Source organism: Centruroides vittatus, unplaced genomic scaffold, assembly GCF_030686945.1.
Source record: "Centruroides vittatus isolate TY-2023 unplaced genomic scaffold, ASM3068694v2 scaffold_149, whole genome shotgun sequence".
NCBI classification, from domain to species: Eukaryota; Metazoa; Arthropoda; class Arachnida; order Scorpiones; family Buthidae; genus Centruroides; species Centruroides vittatus.
In genome coordinates, this window is record NW_027122681.1 from 2586652 (window position 1) to 2609199 (window position 22548).

Genomic DNA, 22548 nt, shown 5'->3' on the forward strand with positions numbered 1-22548 from the left:
CGACTAATATTACGTATATACGTATTCAGAATGTTAAACAATGGGTTATTCTGTGGCACCTAATTGTAAAAATAAGTTTACCGACCTTCGATTGTTTAGATTTCCTGCAGATAAGCAGAGGAAAGCGAAATGGGTGCAGAACAGCTGACAAGATAAGTGGCAGCCAACTGAACATTCTAAACTATGTGAGAGTAGTGTATATTATGTATTTTTCTATAGGTACTGTCTTTGAGATGTACTGTACACTCAAACCTGTTTTTGTGCGGTGGATAGGGACCGCATAAAAGAAAACGTATAAAAAAATCGCACAAAACTTCACGAGTGGCTATAAAAAATAGTTTTCGCAACACAATTAAAAAGTATTTTTTTATGCGGTCCCTATCCACCGCATAGAAAAAAGTCTCACGTAGAAAAATAACTCAAAACCGTACGAAATAACTAGGAATTGTTTTTTTAACTCCTTGGGCCTTTTCCTGCAATCCCTAATGGGGAAAAAATCCGGGTGTACTATAGATTACTATCTATGGAATTTCGGGACTTTGAGTATATATCTGAACTGACGGGACCGAGACGAGTTCAACGATACCCTATTTTTGGACCGGAGACGAAAAATAAAAAAGTTATCATACTTTTTCACTTACCATACTTTTTTAATGCTCTCATAAAGACGGCACCATAGTTGCTAGTACTGCCATCTTGCGGTAAAGTCTGCAAACCATGACGTCGGATTACGGTCATCTCCAGTAGGGTTAAACACGCGATACGAGAGCGGAGAGAGCGACGCGACTTCCGATCATCGCGCGATCGCCATTTCGGTTAATGTTACTTATGGCAGCGAACATGGCGGCCCGACTGACCTCTCGTATGGGCGCCACCACACGCCGCCATGTGCTAAACTAGTGATCGATTCACGGTAGTTCTTGAACAAAGTAAAAAAAGGGGGGAAACGTCTACTAAAGGCAATTTTAACGGCAAGCGACGGGACTCCCGATCGCGATAGCGATGCCGACTTAGCGGAGAGAGCGACGCGACTCCCTATCATCGCGCGATCGCCGAAAAAAGTATGATAACTTTTTAATTTTTCGTCTCCGGTCCAAAAATAGGGTATCGTTGAACTCGTCTCGGTCCCGTCAGTTCAGATATATACTCAAAGTCCCGAAATTCCATAGATAGTAATCTATAGTACCCAAAAATCCTCTAAGAATTTTATTTTTTTATATTAATTAATTATTTCCACTTAAATACCAATCTAACATTAAAAAGTTAAAAATAATCGTTAAAAAATGATTTTATTTGATAAATATAGCTGCAGAAAGTGTTATTTCATTTAACAAGGCGTGAAATTTTACACCCGCAGTCTAAAGCCGGAGGGGAGCTAACTCACCGCATCTGTTCAAATATAACATAATATTTATGATTTTTATGCTATTAAAATGAGAGGGGACCGATAAAGACGTATGAGAAAAAGTTTTACTGAATAAAAAATGAAAAAACCTGCTGATGTCATAGAAAACATCCAATAGAATTTTAAAAAGTATTTTATTATATTTGTATCTTGTGTGTTTACAGAGAAAGAAGTTATGTCTCCGATAAGCTCTGTTAAAAATATCATCAAATTGTGTTTAATATTATCCTTTTTGATTAAATTTTATATAATTAGGAAAATATGACGTTTAAGCCTTTGTAAAGCCAAAAATGTTCATTAATTAAACGTTAGTCCAGTATTTATTTTTTAATGCATTAATATTGTATTGGTAAATGCTTTAAAATGAAATTTTGGATAACTTATGTTATTGCATTACTTTACGAAGTGCTTATATACGTAATTGCATCAGTTTTACCACCTGTTTAATTAGTTTCATTCACGACAGCGAGTGATGCGGATGATTGTTTCTTTTAAACTATTTGATCGAAAAGTTGCATAAAATTGGGGATGCATAATCATCCGAAATTATTATTATAATTTTGACTGGAAATTGCTGGATTTATGCAATTTTAGTTTAATTAATGTCGTATAAAACTGACTGCTCGTACAAGTTTGCTTAAAACATGCGACTCAAGATACTCCAAAATGGCGGCTCGAGAAGTAGGTCACGCGTGTCCTGACCTTCTTAGGTTTGGAATCTATCCGTTTGTTTTTATTTATTTTTATTTTTTGTCCTGTGGGTGCTGAGACGGTTTATGAAGACAATTTAGATATGAATTTAAATAGATTAAGAAATTTTCAGGGCTGGATTGATTCGGTTCTGTCCGGCCCTGTCACTCACCATCCCGCCGCTCCATTATAGATCTAGTGAAATTCTCGATGGGCATAAAAAAGGGCCATAAAATCTGCCTTGGAAGATTGCCAACGCATTGCGTTGCCTTATACAAATAAACACACAAACAACCTCCTCATTGTGGGTCTTTTCTACACGACGCCTGAAAAAAGGTCCCTCTTAGGGCACACGGCAGATATTTTGAGACAGTGGCGTAGCGAACATAACTGGCGCCTCTCTCCCCCTCCAGAAACACATATAGTTTGTCTTGGAGACCATTTGGGCGCCCCTCTGCGAGTGGCGCCCGGTGCATGATACACCCCCTTGCACCCTCCTCGCTACGCCACTGTTTTTGGGATGAAACAAAATGATTTATTTAAATAAAAATTTGATTTTCTTAATTTTACGGTTTTAATTTTCAATTGGATTTACAGCATGAAATGAAAATTAATCTTCAAAATTATTTTTATACTCCAATTATACAGGAGATTGTCTTTTAATACCAATCAAAACCGATACACACGATTCAATTATTCAAAAATTACGAATTCTTTTCATTTTCTTTTTCTAAAAATAAATTTCAAGAAAATTTTTATAAATATTCTTTAGCATATTTAATTAAATTTCTATGAGTAACTGGTTTTATTTAGATTATTACACACGTGAAGAAAACCCGAAGAAGTACACGTGGCCAGCCTGTTGGTCAGGCGCGAACCCGCAATCAGTCTTCAGGGGTTTTATTCACCCGGACACTAATGGGCCGAGCTTTGATAACTATTGGATTAATTAACAATGACTTCTTTTTACTCTTTCTGCCTCGTGGGCACTAAGAGATCCCTTCAATCAAAGCTAATCGTGGATTCAGCCATGCCCGATAGTGAAAGACGAGGCTCAGCATATACGGGATGGCTTATGAACATTTCCTGAGGTCACCACATTTTCACGGAAATTTTGAGGCCCACCAGTGGTCAAGCGGTTCCGTTCTCTAAACACCGGGAGTTCGGTCGCGGGTTCACGTCTCGCAAGGACGGGCTGGCCATTTGGGTTTTCTCCATGTCTGTAACGCCTGAATAGGGGCTAGTAATCCTTAAAAAGACCTCTCTGAAGGCACCCCCACTAGGCAGATCGCCCAAGTGTTGCGTTGCCATAACTTAATAAAAACAAAACAAATAAAAATACTGAAATTTTGAAAATTTTCAAAATTTTATAAGAACCGACAGTCTTTGCATGAGTACATTTAGGAGGAAGAATTTATATTCTAAAACTTAAGCTCTAACACCAGAAAAATGGCTCGTTCAGGTGTTTGTATCCAATGAAGCGGATGATACCTCCATTCAAGAAAGGTTGGATGAAATGGATGAGAGACTTTTAGCAGCAAAACACGGAATCCATCTTGTTGATGAGTGGTTTCAATGCACACATTGCCTGCTCTAAATAGAAGGAAGGGTCTCTCCGATATAAACGCCAGCGGGTCAAAATTATTGAACTTCTTCAGCATGTCTATGATAGATTACTGTAGATCTTTTCCATAAAGTACTGGACATTCGAGTGAAGGGAAAAGCAGAGCTTCTTGCACTTCGAAACTTCAAAGGCCAAATGAATCTTGCTTAAATAACACCGATGGCATACCTCGGTTAACTCGTGTTTGTGAGTTAGCACGAATTTGTGGGAAGACACCAAAGCGATAGCAAACTGGGGGATTTATAATCCCCATCTAATAAGAAAAAGAGATGAATGCTTTAACTATTGAGGCACCTCTCTGGTCTTCTTTAAGCACTTAAAGAGAGGATGCAAAGTGCTGCACGAGTGTTGCTTTTGCAAACTAGAATAGCTTGGATAATGTTTACCGATGACCTGGTTCTGTTTAGTCATTCTGAAAGCGATCTTCAGGATAATTTTAAAGAGTTCCCCGGGAAGATTTCCATGGAAAACTAGCCCCTAACGTTAAACCAACAAATTTACGGTTAAACCGTAAAGTATGGCACCCATCAAGAACTTCACACACAGCACCACGCTCCAATAAAATTACAGATAATAAAACTAGGATTTACTTATAAAAAACACCCCCACATTTCAGTAATGCCCAGCATGTTTTAAAGCTAGAAATTCACAGGATAAGAGTTAGTTACGTCACAGATGTCGCTCCCCTCTCGTTTCGTAAGGGTTAAATATCATTTAAACACAAAGAATAGAAGTTATTTAAATAATTTAAATTTAAATATCACGCGAGAATTTAAAACTAGAACGGGTAACGTCTAGACTTTACGGGTAGTTTTATTTTTGGAATTAACCAATGGGAGGAGATGTACGAGAACTTTGAAGGAAGTTGCACCTTGACAAGTGTCGATCAAGGTAACTTCTTAGCAACACCTATAAATAATGGTGAGTCTATGAGAGTTTGACATTCTATGGTGCTCGACGTAAGTATATTTTTATAGTAATTTATGCTAATTTCCGTTACTGTATGCCGCATTCTTCCTTGTGATTGACAAAGGTGTAATTAAGCGAAGAAAGTGGGAAAAATTTAATTAAATTATTAAAATTTATACTAGATAAAGAGCTTAAACTTTAATGAAAAACCCTCTGAATAACGGCTAGCGGCGGAAACATAAAAATGGCCGTTGTTCGCAGGTTATTTTGAATGCATTTTTGCTTAAAAAAAGCCAGTAAGTCGCTATTGTGGGAGGTGGCCGTTGTTAAAATAACCTTTAAACAACAGACACTTCTAAAGAGCAGCTTAACAAAAATACAAAGTTTCTGACAAAAATGGCAGCTGTTTGAAGGTTATTTTGTATATATATTAATTAATTAACCTTTAAAAAACGGCCACTTCGCATCAACTATTTATTTATTTATTTGATAAAAACATAAAATTTGTGAAAAAAATGGCCGCCGTTTAGAGGTGGCTGCTGCTTGGAGGTTCGGCTGTATTTATTTTATAAAATAATTAATAAAATATAAATATTTTTTTCGAATTTTTGTATAAAGAGAGTTAAAAATCTAAAAATAAAACTAATTTCCTCCATATTTGTTTTTCTACTTCACACTTAAGGTTAATAACATTAACGTTATCGATAGAGATTTTCCGATCACAAAAAAATATGGCGAGTTAAATAAATTTAAATGTAAATATTGATAAAAAAATAAATTACTTTAAATACGGCCAAACCTCTCAATAACGGCCGCCGACGGGGGGCATAAAAAGTGATCGTTGTTTAGAGGTTATCTTGTAAGTTGCATACATTAATACGTGAAAAGTACCTGGAAAAATGGCCGCTGTTGGGAGGTGGCCGTTGACAAAAAGGTTAAAAGTTTCATGTTACTCGATTAAGTTCAAAATAATGACATAATAAACGTAATTAAATTATTCTATTTTAATTTTAATTAAAATTTTAATGATGTATTCAAGGTTTGTATTAAATAAAATTAAGTTTTTTAAATTCTTTGTAATTAAAATTTTTATAATTCTAAACGGAAAAATACAGTGTTTAGAATCCTCAAATTATTTAGTAAAGGAAAGGCCTCTTATAAGTTACAATTTCGGGGCCTTAACGAGTCAAAATTCGGCTTTTTTAGGCCCTGTTTTAGTTAATATTCTTATTAAGCATTTTTATCTAAAAACTTATGCGCATTTTAAAACTGTTCAACGAATTTTTATAAATACAATCAAACCTGTGAACAACGGACACTGACGACATAAAGACTGTCGTTGTTTGGAGGTTATTTTGTACGGATTTTTGTTTAGAAAATGAAAAGAGGCCACCGTTTACAGTTGGCCGTTATTGCAGGTTCGACTGTAGGCCTACATAAAAAATGTGTACAGTAAAACCTGTCCAAAACGGCCCATTATAGGTTCATGGGCGGCCAGGAAAGTTTGAATTAGAGGGCTCCACGTACAACGTTGACTTCAGACGTTTTTCTTTGAGGGAAATTTTGGGGGAAAATTGCCTTATAAAAGATTTAATTTGGGCCCCTTGTTAGTGGTTGCCCCGGACAATTGTCCTTTTCGCCATCTGATTGGGCCCTGTTTAAGTGTTATCCAGGTGAAGAAAACCCGGGAAACTTCACGCGGCCAGCCTGTTGGTGAGGTGCGAACCCACGACCCCAGTGTTTAGTGGTTTCGGCAATTATATAAGCTTACTTAACCCGAAAAATTTCATAAATTTTACCACTTTATGTCTTATTGAGCTTCGCTAGAAGCCCCAGAAAGGCCTCTTGCATCCTTAAGGTTGCAAATTTCCAACCCTCCCCCGTACTGGCATTATTTAAATAATTAAATTCTATCATTTTAATTGTAAATGTGGATACGAAATCGAGTTACAAATTAAAAATATTGTGGGCTAAAAATATAATTTTCAAATTAACTAGAAGACAATTGAAAAATTCAATTTAACAATAGTTTAAATATAAAGTCGTATCTACGTGTTTGTCTAAACAATGATAGACGTTAACACAAGACAATACACGTATCATGTTACTTGAACACTAGCTCAATACATAACGCTGTATTGTTTACAGGCCGATTTAACAATTTAAATGATATTTATTTAAACTAAACGATACCCAATTAACCACGTGACGCTTTAAACAATAAATAACAATACTTTGGTGTGATTTAAGGGTAGAATTTTACAGTTTTTACGGCTGAACAGTTTAATTCTTATTGTTTGTATGAGTTTTACGGCTTGAAATTGTCGAGAGTTTTTAATTGATTAACGGCGTTCTAATTATAATTAACTAACGAAAATTTTACAGAATTAACTTATTAAATTAAGCTTTTATATGACGCTTACAGCTTGTTTCTATACAGTATACGTTTAAAGTTATTAAAGTTTGAAGTCGCGTATACAGGGCCCGTATACTCGCTCTTCTAGTAAAAATATTCAGTTTATTCTTGTCGAAAATCCTTTAATTCGGTATAAATATAGAAATTAAATGTATAATTTCTAATAATTTATGCATATTTTTTATTTTTAGAATGTTTTCTGCACGTTAAAACAGCGTTCAAAGATCAAACTATAAGGAAAGAACACCTGGAAAAAGATGGAACTTGATGCCTTGTTTAAGTAAGTATTTATTCATAAAATTGACTTTTACTTAATTTATCGGATAGAAACGTGAATTTTAATTATTTGGAAACTTGTTTAGTAAGCCCTTAAAGTTTTTTTATGACACAAATTTGAATTTCTTATCGGCTCGATGCGAGATTCCCGATTTAGATTTGGACCAGGTTCGTCTTTTCGGGTTAGAAAATCGAACGATAAATAATAGAAAAGAGTGAAAAATAAAATTATTTTTAGCAAAGTAACCAGAACAGACAAACTGACGTACTAATTCAGGAAATGCTTTCATTGATTGATTGATTGGTTATTATGCGTACGTAGGCCTACTTGATAACTAGTTGAGGTGAGCATCTAAGCACGATCGCTGCTGTAATTCGAGGTAAATTCTGTTAAAACGTAAGCGAATTTCTTCTGTATAAGGTAAATTTTAAGTTTTTATAATTAATTTTTAAAGTATTATTTAAAAAAAGGAGAAAAATCTAGAGTTGCGTAACTTTCCCGGCCGGTGTTAAAATTGCGTGTGGCGCCATCTGTTACACGATTTTATTTTAAAAAAAACTTTGTCCTTTTATAATTAATAATATATAAAAAGCTTAATTTCGAGGGAAGAGACAAGACAAATCGAGATACGACACGTGACTCCCTCTATCTCTTCACCCCCTCGACATTTAACTACGAAAATTTAACAGTATTAACCCTCACGATACACAAACATCTCCGCAAAATTTCAGAGATTTTTGACAAAAGGAACAGGAGGGATTAAGCTTTAAATTGGGTGAACAAAATCGTGCACCCCCGCAACAGCACCCATATATACAGGGGAAAAAACACCCGAATTTTCGACGTTTCGAGGTCCTCAGAGTAAAAAAAACGTAAAAATCTTGGGAAGGGTCATTTTCTTGATCGATTCCTCTGTTATGTTTAACAGCAAAAAGTAAAAATTAGTGATGGTGCCCACTATTTCTCCACACTGAACTTTAATAGAAGAGATTATAACAGCATAAGACATGGATGAGGCGTAATTTTGAGGTTTTTTTTTGATATTAGAAGAGTTTTTGTAACTTTTCTTAGTTATATTTTAAATAAATAATCATCAGCTCCCCGTCAAATCGTGCTCGAGATACCCCAGACACGTGTATATCAATCAAAATCTCTCATTGTTCTGGTGATAACCTATTGTTTTACATACAACAATGCCTTTTCTCACGCATTGAATATTAAGGAGAGTTGAAGTTTAATGGATTTTAATCGCCACGATCTTTTTAGAGAAGAAATTTATGCCCAGAAGGCCTTAGACAATAGAAAAAATTTACAAAATTTTGATTTAATTTTTGAATAAATCTATTAAATCTATTCGGGGTTTAAAAATGAAGGCCTCAAACATCGAAGTTAAAGATTAGGACCTGACACTTTTAAATTTTATTATTATTCGATGGAAGAAAAGGGCCTCGTATATGTTATGGGATAGATCAATTAATCTTGAGAAAAGAGTTTATGTGAGGTTATGCCTCTTTCTATGGAAAATTGGCTATATTCGGGCCATATTCGGCAAAGAAAACCCAAACACTCCACGTGGCAATCCATTGATGAGGCGCGAACCCAGTGTTTAGGGGTTTTTTTTAAACCACTAATAAGCTTAACAAGCCGCAGCTTAGGGCCTCGGTAGGGAGGAAGGGCCTGTTGTATTATAGCTTACAGCCTTGATGCCAGTTTACTAGATCTTTACTAGAATTTTTTTCGGGGATATTTTAGATAATATTTAGAATAGACAAGCAAACGCGCACTCGATTAGGGTGCTGTTAAGTAATCGTATTCCTTTTATCTCTGTCGAGGTCACCGTAGAGTTCGGCTTTAGTGAGGCCGTACCACTTGTACCATTGTAGTTACGTCATTAATGAGATAGTTACGTAAATTTGACATCATTCTTTACCATTTATTATTGTAAAACTGACGTAAAAATGCACATTATCTCAACTTTTTCTCTCATTTATACTCGTACTCATTGATGAACAGCATATATTATTAAGTATAATGTCCGCATTAACAACTGATGAAAATGCCTCAAGTACAGTCAAACCCCGATATAGCGACTTGTTGTGGCCCTAAACTATAAGGTGTAACAGGCTCTTCTCATTCACCAAATGGTGCATGTAACAATGTGAGGCCCTAAGCTAGCTTATGACCTAACGGGGCGAACCCACGACAATAGTATTTTAATTTTTATATATTTAAATTAAAAACAATATGGAAATGTACTTTAACTTGTTACAATATCTTTCTATTATTATTTATATAGGTTATTTATATTAAACATCTTCCTAATTCATGCAAATACTGAATTTGACTACGTAAAGCGATCCAAAGAAAAAATTAGGAATTATGTCAGATTAAATGAGAAATTGGAACAAGCAGGTAATTCACCTTTTGTTCAAATATATCTTTCCTCGTATGATTAATTATTCATTTCCTCGTAATGTGAAGAAATTAACATGGTTTAAATGTAATTAAATATCTTCTTTATCGTTTTAATTAATTATAAATGTAACATTTATAGAGGTACAGAATGTTTTGACATCCCCTTATAATTTTCTGTCTGGGGTTCCGTTCTAAGTATATCTCTCATTATTCCGAACAATATTGTATGATTTGAAGTAGCGTAACCAAGAAGGGAACCCCTTCCGTTTATAAATAAGTAAGTACAGGGTAGGGACTTGAATGCAGCCAACGCACTTACACGTGTACGTAGGCCTACATTTAAGAGTTTTCTCTTCATTCACAGCTCTAGTGGCTACATCCACAGTTGTACGGGAGTAGAATATACGCTTTCACGTTCTACTTCGCCCCCTACTACCGGTTCTAGTTACGCTACTGGTGCACGTTCAAACCATACGAATTGTCTTCGTTTTCTTTCCATTATAATACTTTCTCTTGAGCTTTTCTAGAAAACATTTGACATTTTTTTCCTAAATAAATTTTAAAAAATATATTTTTTGTTTTGTTTCTAGGAAATAACATTCGCCTTAGTAATTCAGAGAGAGCGCATCAAATGATGAACGTTCATATTCCTTGTGGACTGAGCAATTGCTTCAGCAATACTCAATATTTATTAGAAGCAATAGCTTCAGAAAAAATATCGAGGTATTTTATATTGTTTTTAAATCTTATTTACATATTTTAACACCTAAATAGGAACCATAGAATGTCCTCCTGGGAGGCACCTCCCTGGCAGATCTTACACTTGTCTTTGTTAACTTATCCCATCATTCCAATCCATAGAAAGTCCTTCCTGGAGCACTGGCAGATCGCCCTTATGTTGTGTTGCATTATTTTCCAGGTTGAAAATCAAAAAGTCAGACGTGGATGTACTAGAAAATTTAGAATGGGAAAGCCAAGAGGTTAAAGAAATTCAAAAGCAATGTCTATATGACAGAAGCAGGCCTACAGATTGCCACGACAGCAAGTTCCGAAATTTTGATGGAAGCTGCAATAATCTCGAAAGGCCCGACGATGGAAGAACGTTTACGTGTTACAGAAGATTATTAAGGCCCGATTATGCGGATGGTTTGTTTTTATATTAGCGTATCGAATTAAATTGTATAAACCAAACCGAATTAAATTATTAATTTTAGGAGTGAAGGAACCAAGAGCTGGCGTAGAAAATGTGCTACCGGATGCAAGAATTATAACGCGTAAACTGCACAGAATGCGCCATTTAAACACGGTGACGACAAGTGTCAACTCGTTGCACATGAGCTATGGGCAATTCCTCGATCACGATTTGGAATTTACCTCGCTCTTTCGATTGGGTTAGTAGGTCATTTTTCACTTTAAATCGTAAAATACAGCGCTTTTCATTAAAGAAAGGGGTTTTTCTTTACAACAGGTAATAGAACGTTGCTTAATTGCTGTCGACTCGATGCTCCTATCCATCATCAATGCTTCCCATTACAAATTCGTTCGGATGATCCCGATTTCAGCCATAGATCTTGCTTAAATTTTGTTAGAGATTCTGCATGTCCCACATGCAATTTAGGTAAATATAGAGTTATGCAATTAATCAATTGCATAATTATGAGTTTAATTATTTGATTTTAGGATGGAGAGAACAAATGAATACATTGCCTTCTGCAATAGATTGCTCCCAAGTATATGGTACTTCAGATGAAATTGCTATGTCTCTTCGAAACTTATCTGGAAACGGTAGTTTTAAAGTCGTTACTGTTACGAAGGAGCCGAGAAATTAAATATTTTTATAGGATTTGTATGTCGTACATTTTTATAGGAGAATTAGCAACTAAGTGGATACCAGGAGCGGGAGATCTTCCGTTACCAAGTCTACAAACACAGGGGAGTCACCCGGGATTTCCAAGCTTTCAAATGGGTACTACTAAATTATTATCTAAGCAATATGTAACAAAGAAAAATGCTAATTAGTATCTATTTTGAAAGGCGATTTCAGGGTAAATCAAAACTTATTATTAACGACCTTCCATATAATGTTTTTGAGATTTCATAACTACGTTGCACGGCATCTAAGAAGATTGAATCCAATGTGGGATGGAGACAGGATATACATGGAAACAAGGTAAAACAATTAATAAAATTTTCATGTATAAATTATATATTTAAGATTATATCGTATTACAGAAGATTCGTAGGAGCGTGTATGCAACACATTACCTATGAAGAGTACCTTCCTTTGCTGTTAGGACCAATGATTATGAGGAAGTATCATCTAGATGAGGATAACACGAGATACGACAGTAGATTATCTCTATCGTTGTTTAATTATTTCGTAACTGCATCATTCAGATTTGGGCACAGCACCATTCCCGATACGTTTCTGACACTTTCGGAGGATGGAAAAGTCGGACAGTTTTTATTAAAAGATACATTCTTTAACCCAGTGCCATTTTATCAAGGAAGATTAGAAGACTTGATACGAGGGTCTACATTACAATTTCAGGATTCTTTTGACAGATTTGTGGCTAATTCAGTGGCGAGACATTTGTTTCAAAGCGAAAACGATACCGTGGGACTAGACTTGCCAACAATAAACATACAAAGAGGAAGAGATCATGGATTACCAGGATATAAATTTTACGTAGAGAAAACTCACAATTTCCGAATTGATGACTTCGATCATCTGCATAAATATGGCCTGATGAATAGGAGGACTGCGGAGGAACTACAAGTTTTATACGATAAGTAAGTACTACTTAATTAGTGTGCATATTTAATCTTAATCATATGGTTATTGCAGATTACTCCAGAACCTACAAGTTTAATTTTTTACTGTAAATGGACGAACGGGGTATACAAATCTTGCTCAACCATCATTCAAATCTTTGTATTATAATGTTTCCTCTCAATTTCAATGAGCTTTATACCATGGGAGCAATGGCGTAGCGAACATAACTGGCGCCCCCTCCCCCTCCAAAACACATATAGTTTGTCTTTAAGACCATTTGGGCGCCCCTCTGAGAGTGGCGCCCGGTGCATGATACACCCCTTGCACCCCCGTCGCTACGCCACTGCATGGGAGTACCATAAATTGGAACGATGCAACTTAAAACATGGGCAAAGTGCCAAAGGAGGATTCCTCCCAGGAGGAATTTCTAAGAGAGACTGGCACCTATTTAGGTGTTAGACACGAAGAAAACACGGAAAACCCTCAGATCAACCCTTTGCTGAGGCGTGCTTTTGTCGAAAATTTCTGAAATTTTGCAGGGAGATTTGTACATTATGGGGTATGATGCTATTAAGTTTTGGTAGTTAAAGGTCGAGGGAGTGGAGAGATAATGGGAGTCGTGTTTATCTCTAATAGAATCAGACTTAATGACGATTTTACTCGTTATACCCATACATAAACCGTCTAAAAATATATTTAAAAAATTATATTTATCCCATATGGTTTTTTTTTCAAAAATTATATATACATATAAATAAAAATTTTACTTATAGTAAGATTGAAGACGTCGATCTGTTTGTCGGTTTACTATGCGAAGAACATTTAAAAGAATCTCTGGTAGGACCCACAGCAGCGCATTTAATAGCCAAGCAGTTTTTTGAACTGAAATTTGGAGATAGATATTTTTACACTCACCGAGACGAAACCGGATCGTTTACTTTAGGTAAACGGACTTTAATAATCTCAGATATTATTAATACTTTAAATTCGTTAATATTAACGATCAGTATCGATTTCTATCTAGCTCAAAAGGCAGCCATTCGAGAGGTATTTCTGAGTAACATTATATGTGCAACAACAGAAATTAACGAGATAACTATCGATGCCATGGTTCCTCAGTAAGTATATAATGATTACTTTTTACCATTAAATTACCATTTCTTAATCTTATTGATTAAATATTTTAACTTTCAGGAGTCCTATTGTGCCGTGTAGCCATTTAAAACCCATAAACTTTTTACATTGGAAAGAATGAAGAAGTAAATTGATATATAATTAATTTAAAAATTAAAATATTTACTTCCACTTCGCAATTTCTTCTTCTCATTTTAAAGCTGTTTTAAGATCATTTTAATGCTCGAAACGGGTACTAAAAGTTTTACAATTTTAAATTTTATATCATTCGGTGGAGAAGGAACATCTCTATATAATTTATAGCTTAGAGTGACGAGAAATTAGACCCTACCCCGCTTTAAGTCTTGTCTTGTATGTTTGATTTATGAAGTGAGAATTGTAAATACAGTTCGTACCACAACTAGAATATTTCGTGTTGAGTAAATGAGTGATTTTACAAGCTATTTACACCAATTAAAAAGATTTAGTTAATGTTACCTATGGTTACAAGATGGCGGCTCTATCTGATTCCAGCAAGGAAACAGTGGGGACGCACGTTCTAACCTAGCCTAACCTATTCTAATAATTTTGTTGCTAATAATTACGGTAATTTATTAGAATAGGTTAGGTTAGAACGTGCGTCCCCACTGTTTCCCTTCTTCTATTTGCTAGAATCAGAGACGAGCCGCCATCTTGGAACCATAGGTAACATTAACCAAAGATTTTGTGAGTTTATACTGTATACACTAGTTAAAAGGCAAAATAATAATATATAATGGTGCGAGTAGAGAATTCTTGTATCCTAACGTTACGTTAGGATACAAGAACAAGAAAAAATATATACTTATTATAATATAATATAGTATATATTTTTTTAAAAATAAATTTTGTTGAACTCGTTTTTTAAGAGGATTACTTAAGGTTGTTCACGATAGTACAATATATTGTGCACATTAAAAATGAAGAGAGATAAGTTATAAGGCGCACAAAACAGAAAACGAGAAGCCGAAAAAGAACAGGAAAATGAAAAACAAAAGGAATTTACAGCAAAATAACTCGAGCAAAACGTTGCAAAACGAGAATTACACGCTAATTGCAGCGTGGATAAAACCACATAACACTGGTCGCGGGTTCGCACCTCACCAAGTGGAGTTTTCTGGGTGTTCTCCGCGTATCTAACACCTAAATACGATTAGTTTTTTCATAGAAAGTCTTCCAGGAAGTCATTTAGCAGATCGTAGTGGCGTAGCCAGAGGGTGCAAGGGGGTGTATCATGCACCGGGCGCCACTCGCAGAGGGGCTCCCAAATGGTCTCCAAGACAGACTGTGTTTCGAGAGGAGGGAGAGGGGCGCCAATAAATTGTCGGGCCCCAGTTATATTCGCTACGCCACTGGCAGATCGCACATATGTTGCATTACTTCATCCCCATCACTGTATTCTACTCCACTGAAATTTTTGTTCATGCATTTTATTTTATTATTATTATTTACTCATAAATTTTCTTAAATCGAAAAGTACAAAAGCCATACACTTACTGACCTTATAAAACATTCGCAAAAACTAACTTTTTAAAATCATTAGAATTCCTACTGTAGACCACTTCCTGGTCAAAAAATGGTTGATAATGTGTATCTTTTATGAACTGTTTAATGGTGTATTATTTTTTATTTGTACTTGTGTGCACGTTATCCTATGAGAAAAAAGGGCAATTGAGGAATTTCGTAGTGTTGAAAGGCATGGTTTATATCGTGTACTGTCTTTAGTGTTACCTTTTTAGGATTCATGCATGTAATGCTCTGTGTGATGTCAATTTTAATTATTTTACATTAATTGTAAAATATTTCAGAAGATAAGTAATACATTTACATTTTGAAATATATATTTTATTATGAAATATATTTAGTTTACATATATATACAGTACCTGTAAGGAAACGTGGATAATCTGAATTGCATTGATCACGTGTTGGATCCGTATCAGTCAATGGAAGTTCTCCTACTGGTGTCATCCTAGATGCTAGCTTACCTTCAATTAATATACAGAAGACAAATTAACATTTACTGTACACACGCACCTGTATTATCTCTAAATGAAATCATTTTATAGGAATATGTCAAGCATAAGATTATTTATGTAACTACAAAAGGATGATGATAAGAATTTTTAACATCGTATTATAAGACAAAACAAATATTAACTTTAATGTACATTAATTTAAGAAACCATTTTATTTGCACACGTGTTCTCTCAATAAGATATTTCAGTGGAGAGTGAGCTTTTTAAATCGGGGCCTACTGGACCTAATATCCAGTCTCAATTTTCATCTATCTAACTCCGTTCTCTAGATTAAGGAACAACAAACAGACAGACAAATGACAGTGCATTTGATTGGACTGCAAACGTAGGGAATGTTTTTCATTTCTATTTTATCATAAAGCTGTAAGAAATTTAATGTTTGCATCCATATTGTCAGATCCGGACATCACGTATGCTGTAAGTCGGGTTAGCAGAATTTTAGCAAATCAAAGAATTACATATTGGAAGACTGTTAAAAGAATTTTGAGACATCAAAATGGAAGTGATGTCAGAGTTTGTTATAATTCAGACTTTGCTGGTAATGTGGGTACACACAAATTGGTTATGTGATATAGCCCGTTTCAAATGAAATGAGTTATGCCATTGGCTTGCTTATTCAACAGTATTAAAGCCTCTTTACCAGGCAACGCGCCTATAGATTGACGCTAGTTTAAAGATGAGCGTTTAGAAGCGATCCCGGTGGCAGTGGATTGAACTATTATGCTGCACCAATTAGTTCTGATTTTCCGACCAATCTATATATCGTAGTGTGCGATTAAAATCAATTAAATTGTTGAATAGTGAATAATGAGAATTGTGAAGTTGCAATCGATTATGTCCGCCGAGTTCAATGCTATTAGTTGTTTAAAAAAGCTTGACATAAATAAAAAAATTTAAACGTGTTTTTTGCAGAAAAATAAAGAAAGTTTGTTGACTTTTCTACAACTAAGAATTTTTTTTTTGGCCAACGAGAGCATATTTAAATGTAATATAATAAAAATTAAACGTAATAATTTAATAAAACAAAGAAATATATATAACAAAGAAATAAATCCAATTGTTTTAAAATGGCTACGGGAGACAATATAAACCGAATGAAAAACGATATAATGAGGCTTCTAAATAGAAAATTCGAAGTAAAACAATCGGGTAAAATAAATGAACTGGCTGTGAAATTTTATGGGCCGAAAGAATCACTTTATGAAGGAGTGTGGACAGTTAATGTGTATTTGCCCGATGATTATTCATATAAGTCGCCTTCGATTGGATTTGAGAATAAAATTTACCATCCAAACATTGATGAAGCATCGGGAACAGTTTGCATGGATGTAATTAATCAAACGTGGACACCCTTATACGATTTATCGAATATATTTGAGTTTTTCTTGCCTCAACTTTTAATTTATCCAAACTCTTCCGATCCGTTAAATGTGGAGGCCGCTTATTTGTATACAAATTCTCCGCAAGATTACATAAATAGGGTAAAGGAATTTATCCAGAAATATGCTAATGAAGAAATTAATGAAGAAAACGAAGAGGAAGAAACTAGCAGCAGCCAAAGTTTAAGTGATATTTCTGTTGATGTTAATGAAGAAAACGAAGAGGAAGAAACTAGCAGCAGCCAAAGTTTAAGTGATATTTCTGTTGATGTTAATGAAGAAAACGAAGAGGAAGAAACTAGCAGCAGCCAAAGTTTAAATGATATTTCTGATGATGATTTAGTAGAATAAAATTAAAGACATCGGTTTTTAGTGCAATATAGGCTTTCGCGTACAAATCAAAATTAAAATGATAAAGTATAATAAATAAATGTGTATAATATTGCTGTTAGTTTTATTTTGCATTTAAATTTTAATACAAGACTTATTAAAATTTGTCGTTATTGAGAAACTGTCGTTTCTATCCTTTGAAGCTTTAGAAGACTTACATAAAAAATATAACTCTTTTCGACGTCTATTTTTTTCATCCTTTTCACAGTCCAACTCAGAAGTAACAGCAAATTGGCTTGAAGATATAACTAAATCTTCGTTAAAACAACAATTATAGATTATTAAAAAATTTACACAAAGTTAAAAATGATCAAAACGCTGACCTTTTATTTTAGGATTCGGCACTTTCACAATAAAACAATGATAGAAATTTTTCACATTATCTACCGTGTCTACCTTTGTTATAAATTCAGTGATAATTCTCGATTAATTAAATTGTATTCTGGCTTAAACATGTAACGTCTGCCTAGTCTTATTCCACCCTACCTGCATATTCAGCACACGCACAGTGTGCTGAATATACAGAGTGGGTGGAAAGAAACTAGGCATTATAAAATCGCTATAATTTCAGTATTTCTAATGAAAAAAATAACAGAAATTATTTGATTTGTACCGTATCAAATGAAAATCGTATTATCGTATTTTCGGGTGGAAATTTTTTTGCCACTGGGCGTGCAGTTTCTTAGTCACATATTTTATAATTTTCGACTAGAGTTGGTATACTAAGTAATAAGTGGGATTAAGCTAACACAAGCCTGGGCCATTTGCCAACGAGGAAGCCTTTCAGAAAGGCCTTCTATGTGAAACTATCCTTTATTTGAATGCTAAATACACGATGAAAACTCGGAAAACATTCTAATTTTTCCGTCAAAACTTCTGTTTTAATGTTACAATATGAAGTGAGTTTTTAAACAGCTGTTCCCAATTTAAAAAGAATAAAACTTAAAATTACATTGTAAATCAGCTAATGTGAGAACCGAGGGGGTTGAGCGGCGTTCTTGACCCCTCTTACCGGCTTCTCCGTCAGTGGATGGCTTTAGGAGGGCAGAATAGGGTGGGAGGGTTGATGAGGTGGTGATAAGGTGTCGGCTCAAGGATGACAGCATTAAACATAGAACTAATTTAATAGACAGATAAACATATACAAAAAGTACAAAAATGGAAGATACAGTTCTAATTACAAATATTCTAAAATACAGCTATAAAATACCAAAACAACAGTAATTGCTTGTGTCAGCACGACAATTCTATTTGGCGCGTGACCGCTCGTTATTAACGTTCGTAATACCAGTCTAACTTATGAACTATTCGGGTTGAGAGAGAGAGAGCGAGAGAGAGTTTATAATCTACGTATACTGTAATATACCTCTTAGACCGTTGTATAGGGCGTATCTTTACGCTCCAAGATCGGTAATTAGGAGGGGTGGGACGTAGAACTCTTGTCTTCGGGCTGGAGGTGACTGTTATGGCTTATGGTGGGACGGGTCCTATGTCTGCTGGCGGGCCAGGATATCTGGTTGATGTCCGCTGTAGAGTATGGCGTTCGCGACGTATTTGAAAGGGTAAAAAGGTCACTTTTGGAAGTGCCGCACAAATCGGAGGAGAAAAAGGTCGTCTTCTTGACCTTTCACGGAAAGAAAAAATTTAGAAAATTGGAGAAAGAAGGGAAATAATTTATCTCGAAACTCTAAAATTCACGAAAGCACTTAAAATCTCACAGCTAATGAAATAAAACAGCTGGCACATCTCATAGACCTATAAATTCCCATTGTTGTCAGTCTGTTTGTCTGCCTTTTCTTAATCTCGAGAAAAGAGTTAGATCGATGACAGGCACTACTCTATTGTTAAAGGAAAAGTGTGATGTACAGGGGCAAGACACTACTAATTTTGAGGTAGAGAAGATATATTTTAAATTGAATAAATTAAAAATATGATTAAAAATTTCATCCCGGCAATTTTATAAAAAGGCAAGAACACTTAATTTTAAGGGTAGAGATGAGTTTTTTAAAATATTGTAAGTACCAATAACTCACTCCAGATATGAAGCTTGTCCCTCTATTGTCTACCCTTTCGAGTTCCATACTCCAAAATTTAATAGCATTAAATGCCCCTTATGTACTTGCCCCTATTGACTTCTTTTCAGTTCGGGGGTCGATAAAATTCGAGATTTGCAAAAGAACAAATTTAAAATAATATATTTTATTTGTTCAATTTCTTTAAAATTAATGCCTGAACATCTGTGCATCTGTGTACAGAATAAATACATGTGCAAATAATCTAATAGAGCAAATGTTGGTTTACCAATTATTAGTAAACATGTACTTCAACGTTGCGCTTAGGTAAGGCTCGGTTTCTTCGTTCTCCCTTCTTTTTAACTTATTTAATTCTAGATTTTACGCCGAATTATAAAAGTATACTCGATTTAGAATATTACAGACAAGTTTTTCTGTAATTTACAGCTTGGCTTTGTGTGTAATCTTTGTCTCCGCTCGTGAAATCGAAGAGTTGTTTAGCTTGATCGACAACGATTATCTACGGGAATTGGTAAGAAATGCCGAATTAGAGATGGAAAAAATACGCGAAATTGAAAGCAAAGGTAAAATTATTCTATAAATATTATTTTGTGTAATTTAGTTTTAAAAAAATTCCTTTTTTCGTTTGGGATTTAGTCATATAATATTATAATCACCGAACAGTTAGCAGATTCCTTATCTTTTCCGAATTTTCTCCGCCTGTTTAACGTTTAAATAAGAGCTACAGAGCTATACATTATTTAGGCATATAAGGTGCTCCACAAAAGTATAGAACCGCTGCAAATTTACTATACCAAGGTTAGGAATACGCAGCAAACAGCAGAAATTGTATGAAAAAAAACTGATTTTAAACACCGCAAAAGTATAGAATTGACTAGTGAATGAATGCAAAGAGCATTAAATACTACAAAATATTTTAATTTAGTAATTTATTTGCGCATCTTTACTAATAACATCGAAAATGCATTTGGCGCGCTATCAATAAGGTTTTTTTTATGATCGACGCCTCGAAGGAGTTCCGAGCATTGCTTGTTTTTTTTAAGTGTTCAACGTCGGCATACTGACGATTTTGGTCATAAATTCGGCCAACCAACATTCCCCAAGCGTTCTCTACAGGTCTACAAAAGACTTGCCTTATTCCATTGAGTGGCCATATTACTCCCAGCAAAATAGAGCCGGGCAGCTTCGTACGTGGGCTTAAGAGCATTGGCAATTCTCTTTCGAGACCTAACAACGTTGTTGGTGTTGCGTAAAACCCTTCGAACGGTTTCCCGATTTACTCGAATACCCAAATCGTTCCGAATTTAGAGGTGAATTTAGAGGCTGCATTAACAATTCGCCCGCGATCTCGTGGAGTAAGCTTTGAAGGACGTCTCCTTCTACTCTTTGATCCATAATTTGCAGGATTTGACAAATAATTCTGAAATATCTTTTTCGAACGCTTGATGCCGTTTGCTACTGCCTGATGACGGATTAAACCGGGCAATATTTTCTTGTAGAAGATTGGTTTGGGGCACCCCGTTGATGGGTGTAATTGTTCTTTATGTCCATGGGATTTCTCGTGGATGATTGAGATTGAGAATTCGCTCCCGTTCCTCTTCGGCTTTGTCGCGTTATTCTTTAATATTTATTTAAAATATTCGTTTATTTTTCTGGAATAATGAAAATTTATTATTGTTTCTATTGTTTACAGCAAAATACTTGAATCCTTACATTATTTCTGCTGAAGGAAGGCATCAATTAAAAACGCGTCCGGCGTATAAACGTAACGATGTTCAAGCCATGCTTGAAATTATGACACGTGATATCGTTTCCAGGTAGATTCATATATTATATTCATTTATAGTGTTTAAATTTTGATTAAATGCCTCGTGTTCTATTGTCTTTATTACTTTCCCGGCTCTGTTATATATAACGGAGCAAAATTATGGCGATCGGTCAAAAAATGAACCCAGATATTTACATTTTTGGACCCAGAGCTTCTTAAAACGTCGAGAAATGCAAAAAATTGGGGTTTTTCTTCCTGTATGTATGGATGTCAATGTGTGTGTGGGGGCACGATTTTGTTCACCCTGTTTGAAACCCTGCTTAATAACTCCTGTGCTTTTTGTCGAAAATTTCTGAAATTTTTCAGAGAGCTTTGTGTAGTAGGGAGATTGATATCATTAAATTTTGGTGTCTAAAGGTCGACGAGGTGGTGAGTTAAAGGGGGTGGTGTATATTTCTAGTAGTGACAATTTTACACGTTATTAGCACATACAATTTCTCGTAGCTGGATATTTTCTTTAATTTTGAAAATGTTTAAATGAATTTTAAACAAGAATAACTTAAATTTCCGTATTTAATACTGAATAAACTATTGTTTATTTTGTTAAGATATGATTTAGATTCATCCGATATAAATTTACTACGGCAATATCCCCTTAAAATATGGAAATCACCAAGCAATTACACGAGCAATGTGTCGACAACAGACCAGTCGACTGCACCAATATAAAATATCCTACAATCGATGGAAGTTGCAACCATTTAGACAGGCCAAACGAAGGAAGAACATTCTCCTGTTTCGATCGTTTGTTACCCCCCGATTATGCCGATGGTAAGGCAATGTGTAATTTGGATAAATTAAATCAACTACTAATAAATATTTTACATTCGAGGTGTTAGTTCGCCGAGGGTTTGTAGAGGATGCTCCACGCCGGAACCCAGAGACATAACTTTAAAAATTCACAGAACACTTCACGGTAAACATAGCCATACTCATACTGCAATGCTTTCGGGTTTCGGACAGTTTCTCGATCACGACATGCTATTTACCACTCAACCTAAATCGGGTAAAGCAAAATATTTTAGTAAATTTAATCAATTTAATAAACCTATTTAATAAAAATGTTTCTTTATCTAAATAGACACACTTACTGCAATTGAATGCTGTGAAGGTCCTCCCATTCACGAGACTTGTTTTTCTCTTAAAATTCCTCCGAACGATCCCGATTTTTCGGATATTACTTGCTACTGCCTGATGACGGATTAAACCGGGCAAT

The 22548-nt window shown here is 35.0% G+C and overlaps 2 protein-coding genes and 1 pseudogene across 3 annotated transcripts; all 3 read left to right on the top strand.

Annotated features, from left to right (window-relative positions):
* Nucleotides 1–4566: 4566 nt before the first annotated feature.
* On the top strand, nucleotides 4567–13798 carry LOC136987238 (chorion peroxidase-like). Of its 2 annotated transcripts, none has more exons than XM_067284937.1 (14): nucleotides 4567–4678; nucleotides 7236–7324; nucleotides 9618–9733; nucleotides 10327–10459; nucleotides 10656–10882; nucleotides 10951–11127; nucleotides 11205–11354; nucleotides 11417–11521; nucleotides 11604–11702; nucleotides 11771–11906; nucleotides 11969–12529; nucleotides 13286–13455; nucleotides 13537–13630; nucleotides 13707–13798. In XM_067284937.1, exons 2-14 carry the CDS (start codon nucleotides 7302–7304, stop codon nucleotides 13765–13767), a joined length of 2052 nt encoding a protein of 683 aa, XP_067141038.1. In that variant the 5' UTR covers nucleotides 4567–4678; nucleotides 7236–7301; the 3' UTR covers nucleotides 13768–13798. The 2 variants fall into 2 exon arrangements, with proteins under 2 accessions (XP_067141038.1, XP_067141039.1); XM_067284938.1 differs by having other exon boundaries at nucleotides 11417–11473.
* A 2971-nt stretch (nucleotides 13799–16769) lies between these two features.
* LOC136987188 (ubiquitin-conjugating enzyme E2 H pseudogene) lies at nucleotides 16770–17432 on the top strand (annotated as a pseudogene).
* Nucleotides 17433–19778: 2346 nt separating this feature from the next.
* On the top strand, nucleotides 19779–22490 carry LOC136987254 (uncharacterized). The gene is made up of 6 exons (XM_067284962.1): nucleotides 19779–19810; nucleotides 19931–20067; nucleotides 21198–21321; nucleotides 21881–22103; nucleotides 22165–22338; nucleotides 22414–22490. Exons 1-4 carry the CDS (start codon nucleotides 19788–19790, stop codon nucleotides 21999–22001), a joined length of 405 nt encoding a protein of 134 aa, XP_067141063.1. The 5' UTR covers nucleotides 19779–19787; the 3' UTR covers nucleotides 22002–22103; nucleotides 22165–22338; nucleotides 22414–22490.
* Nucleotides 22491–22548: the final 58 nt, after the last annotated feature.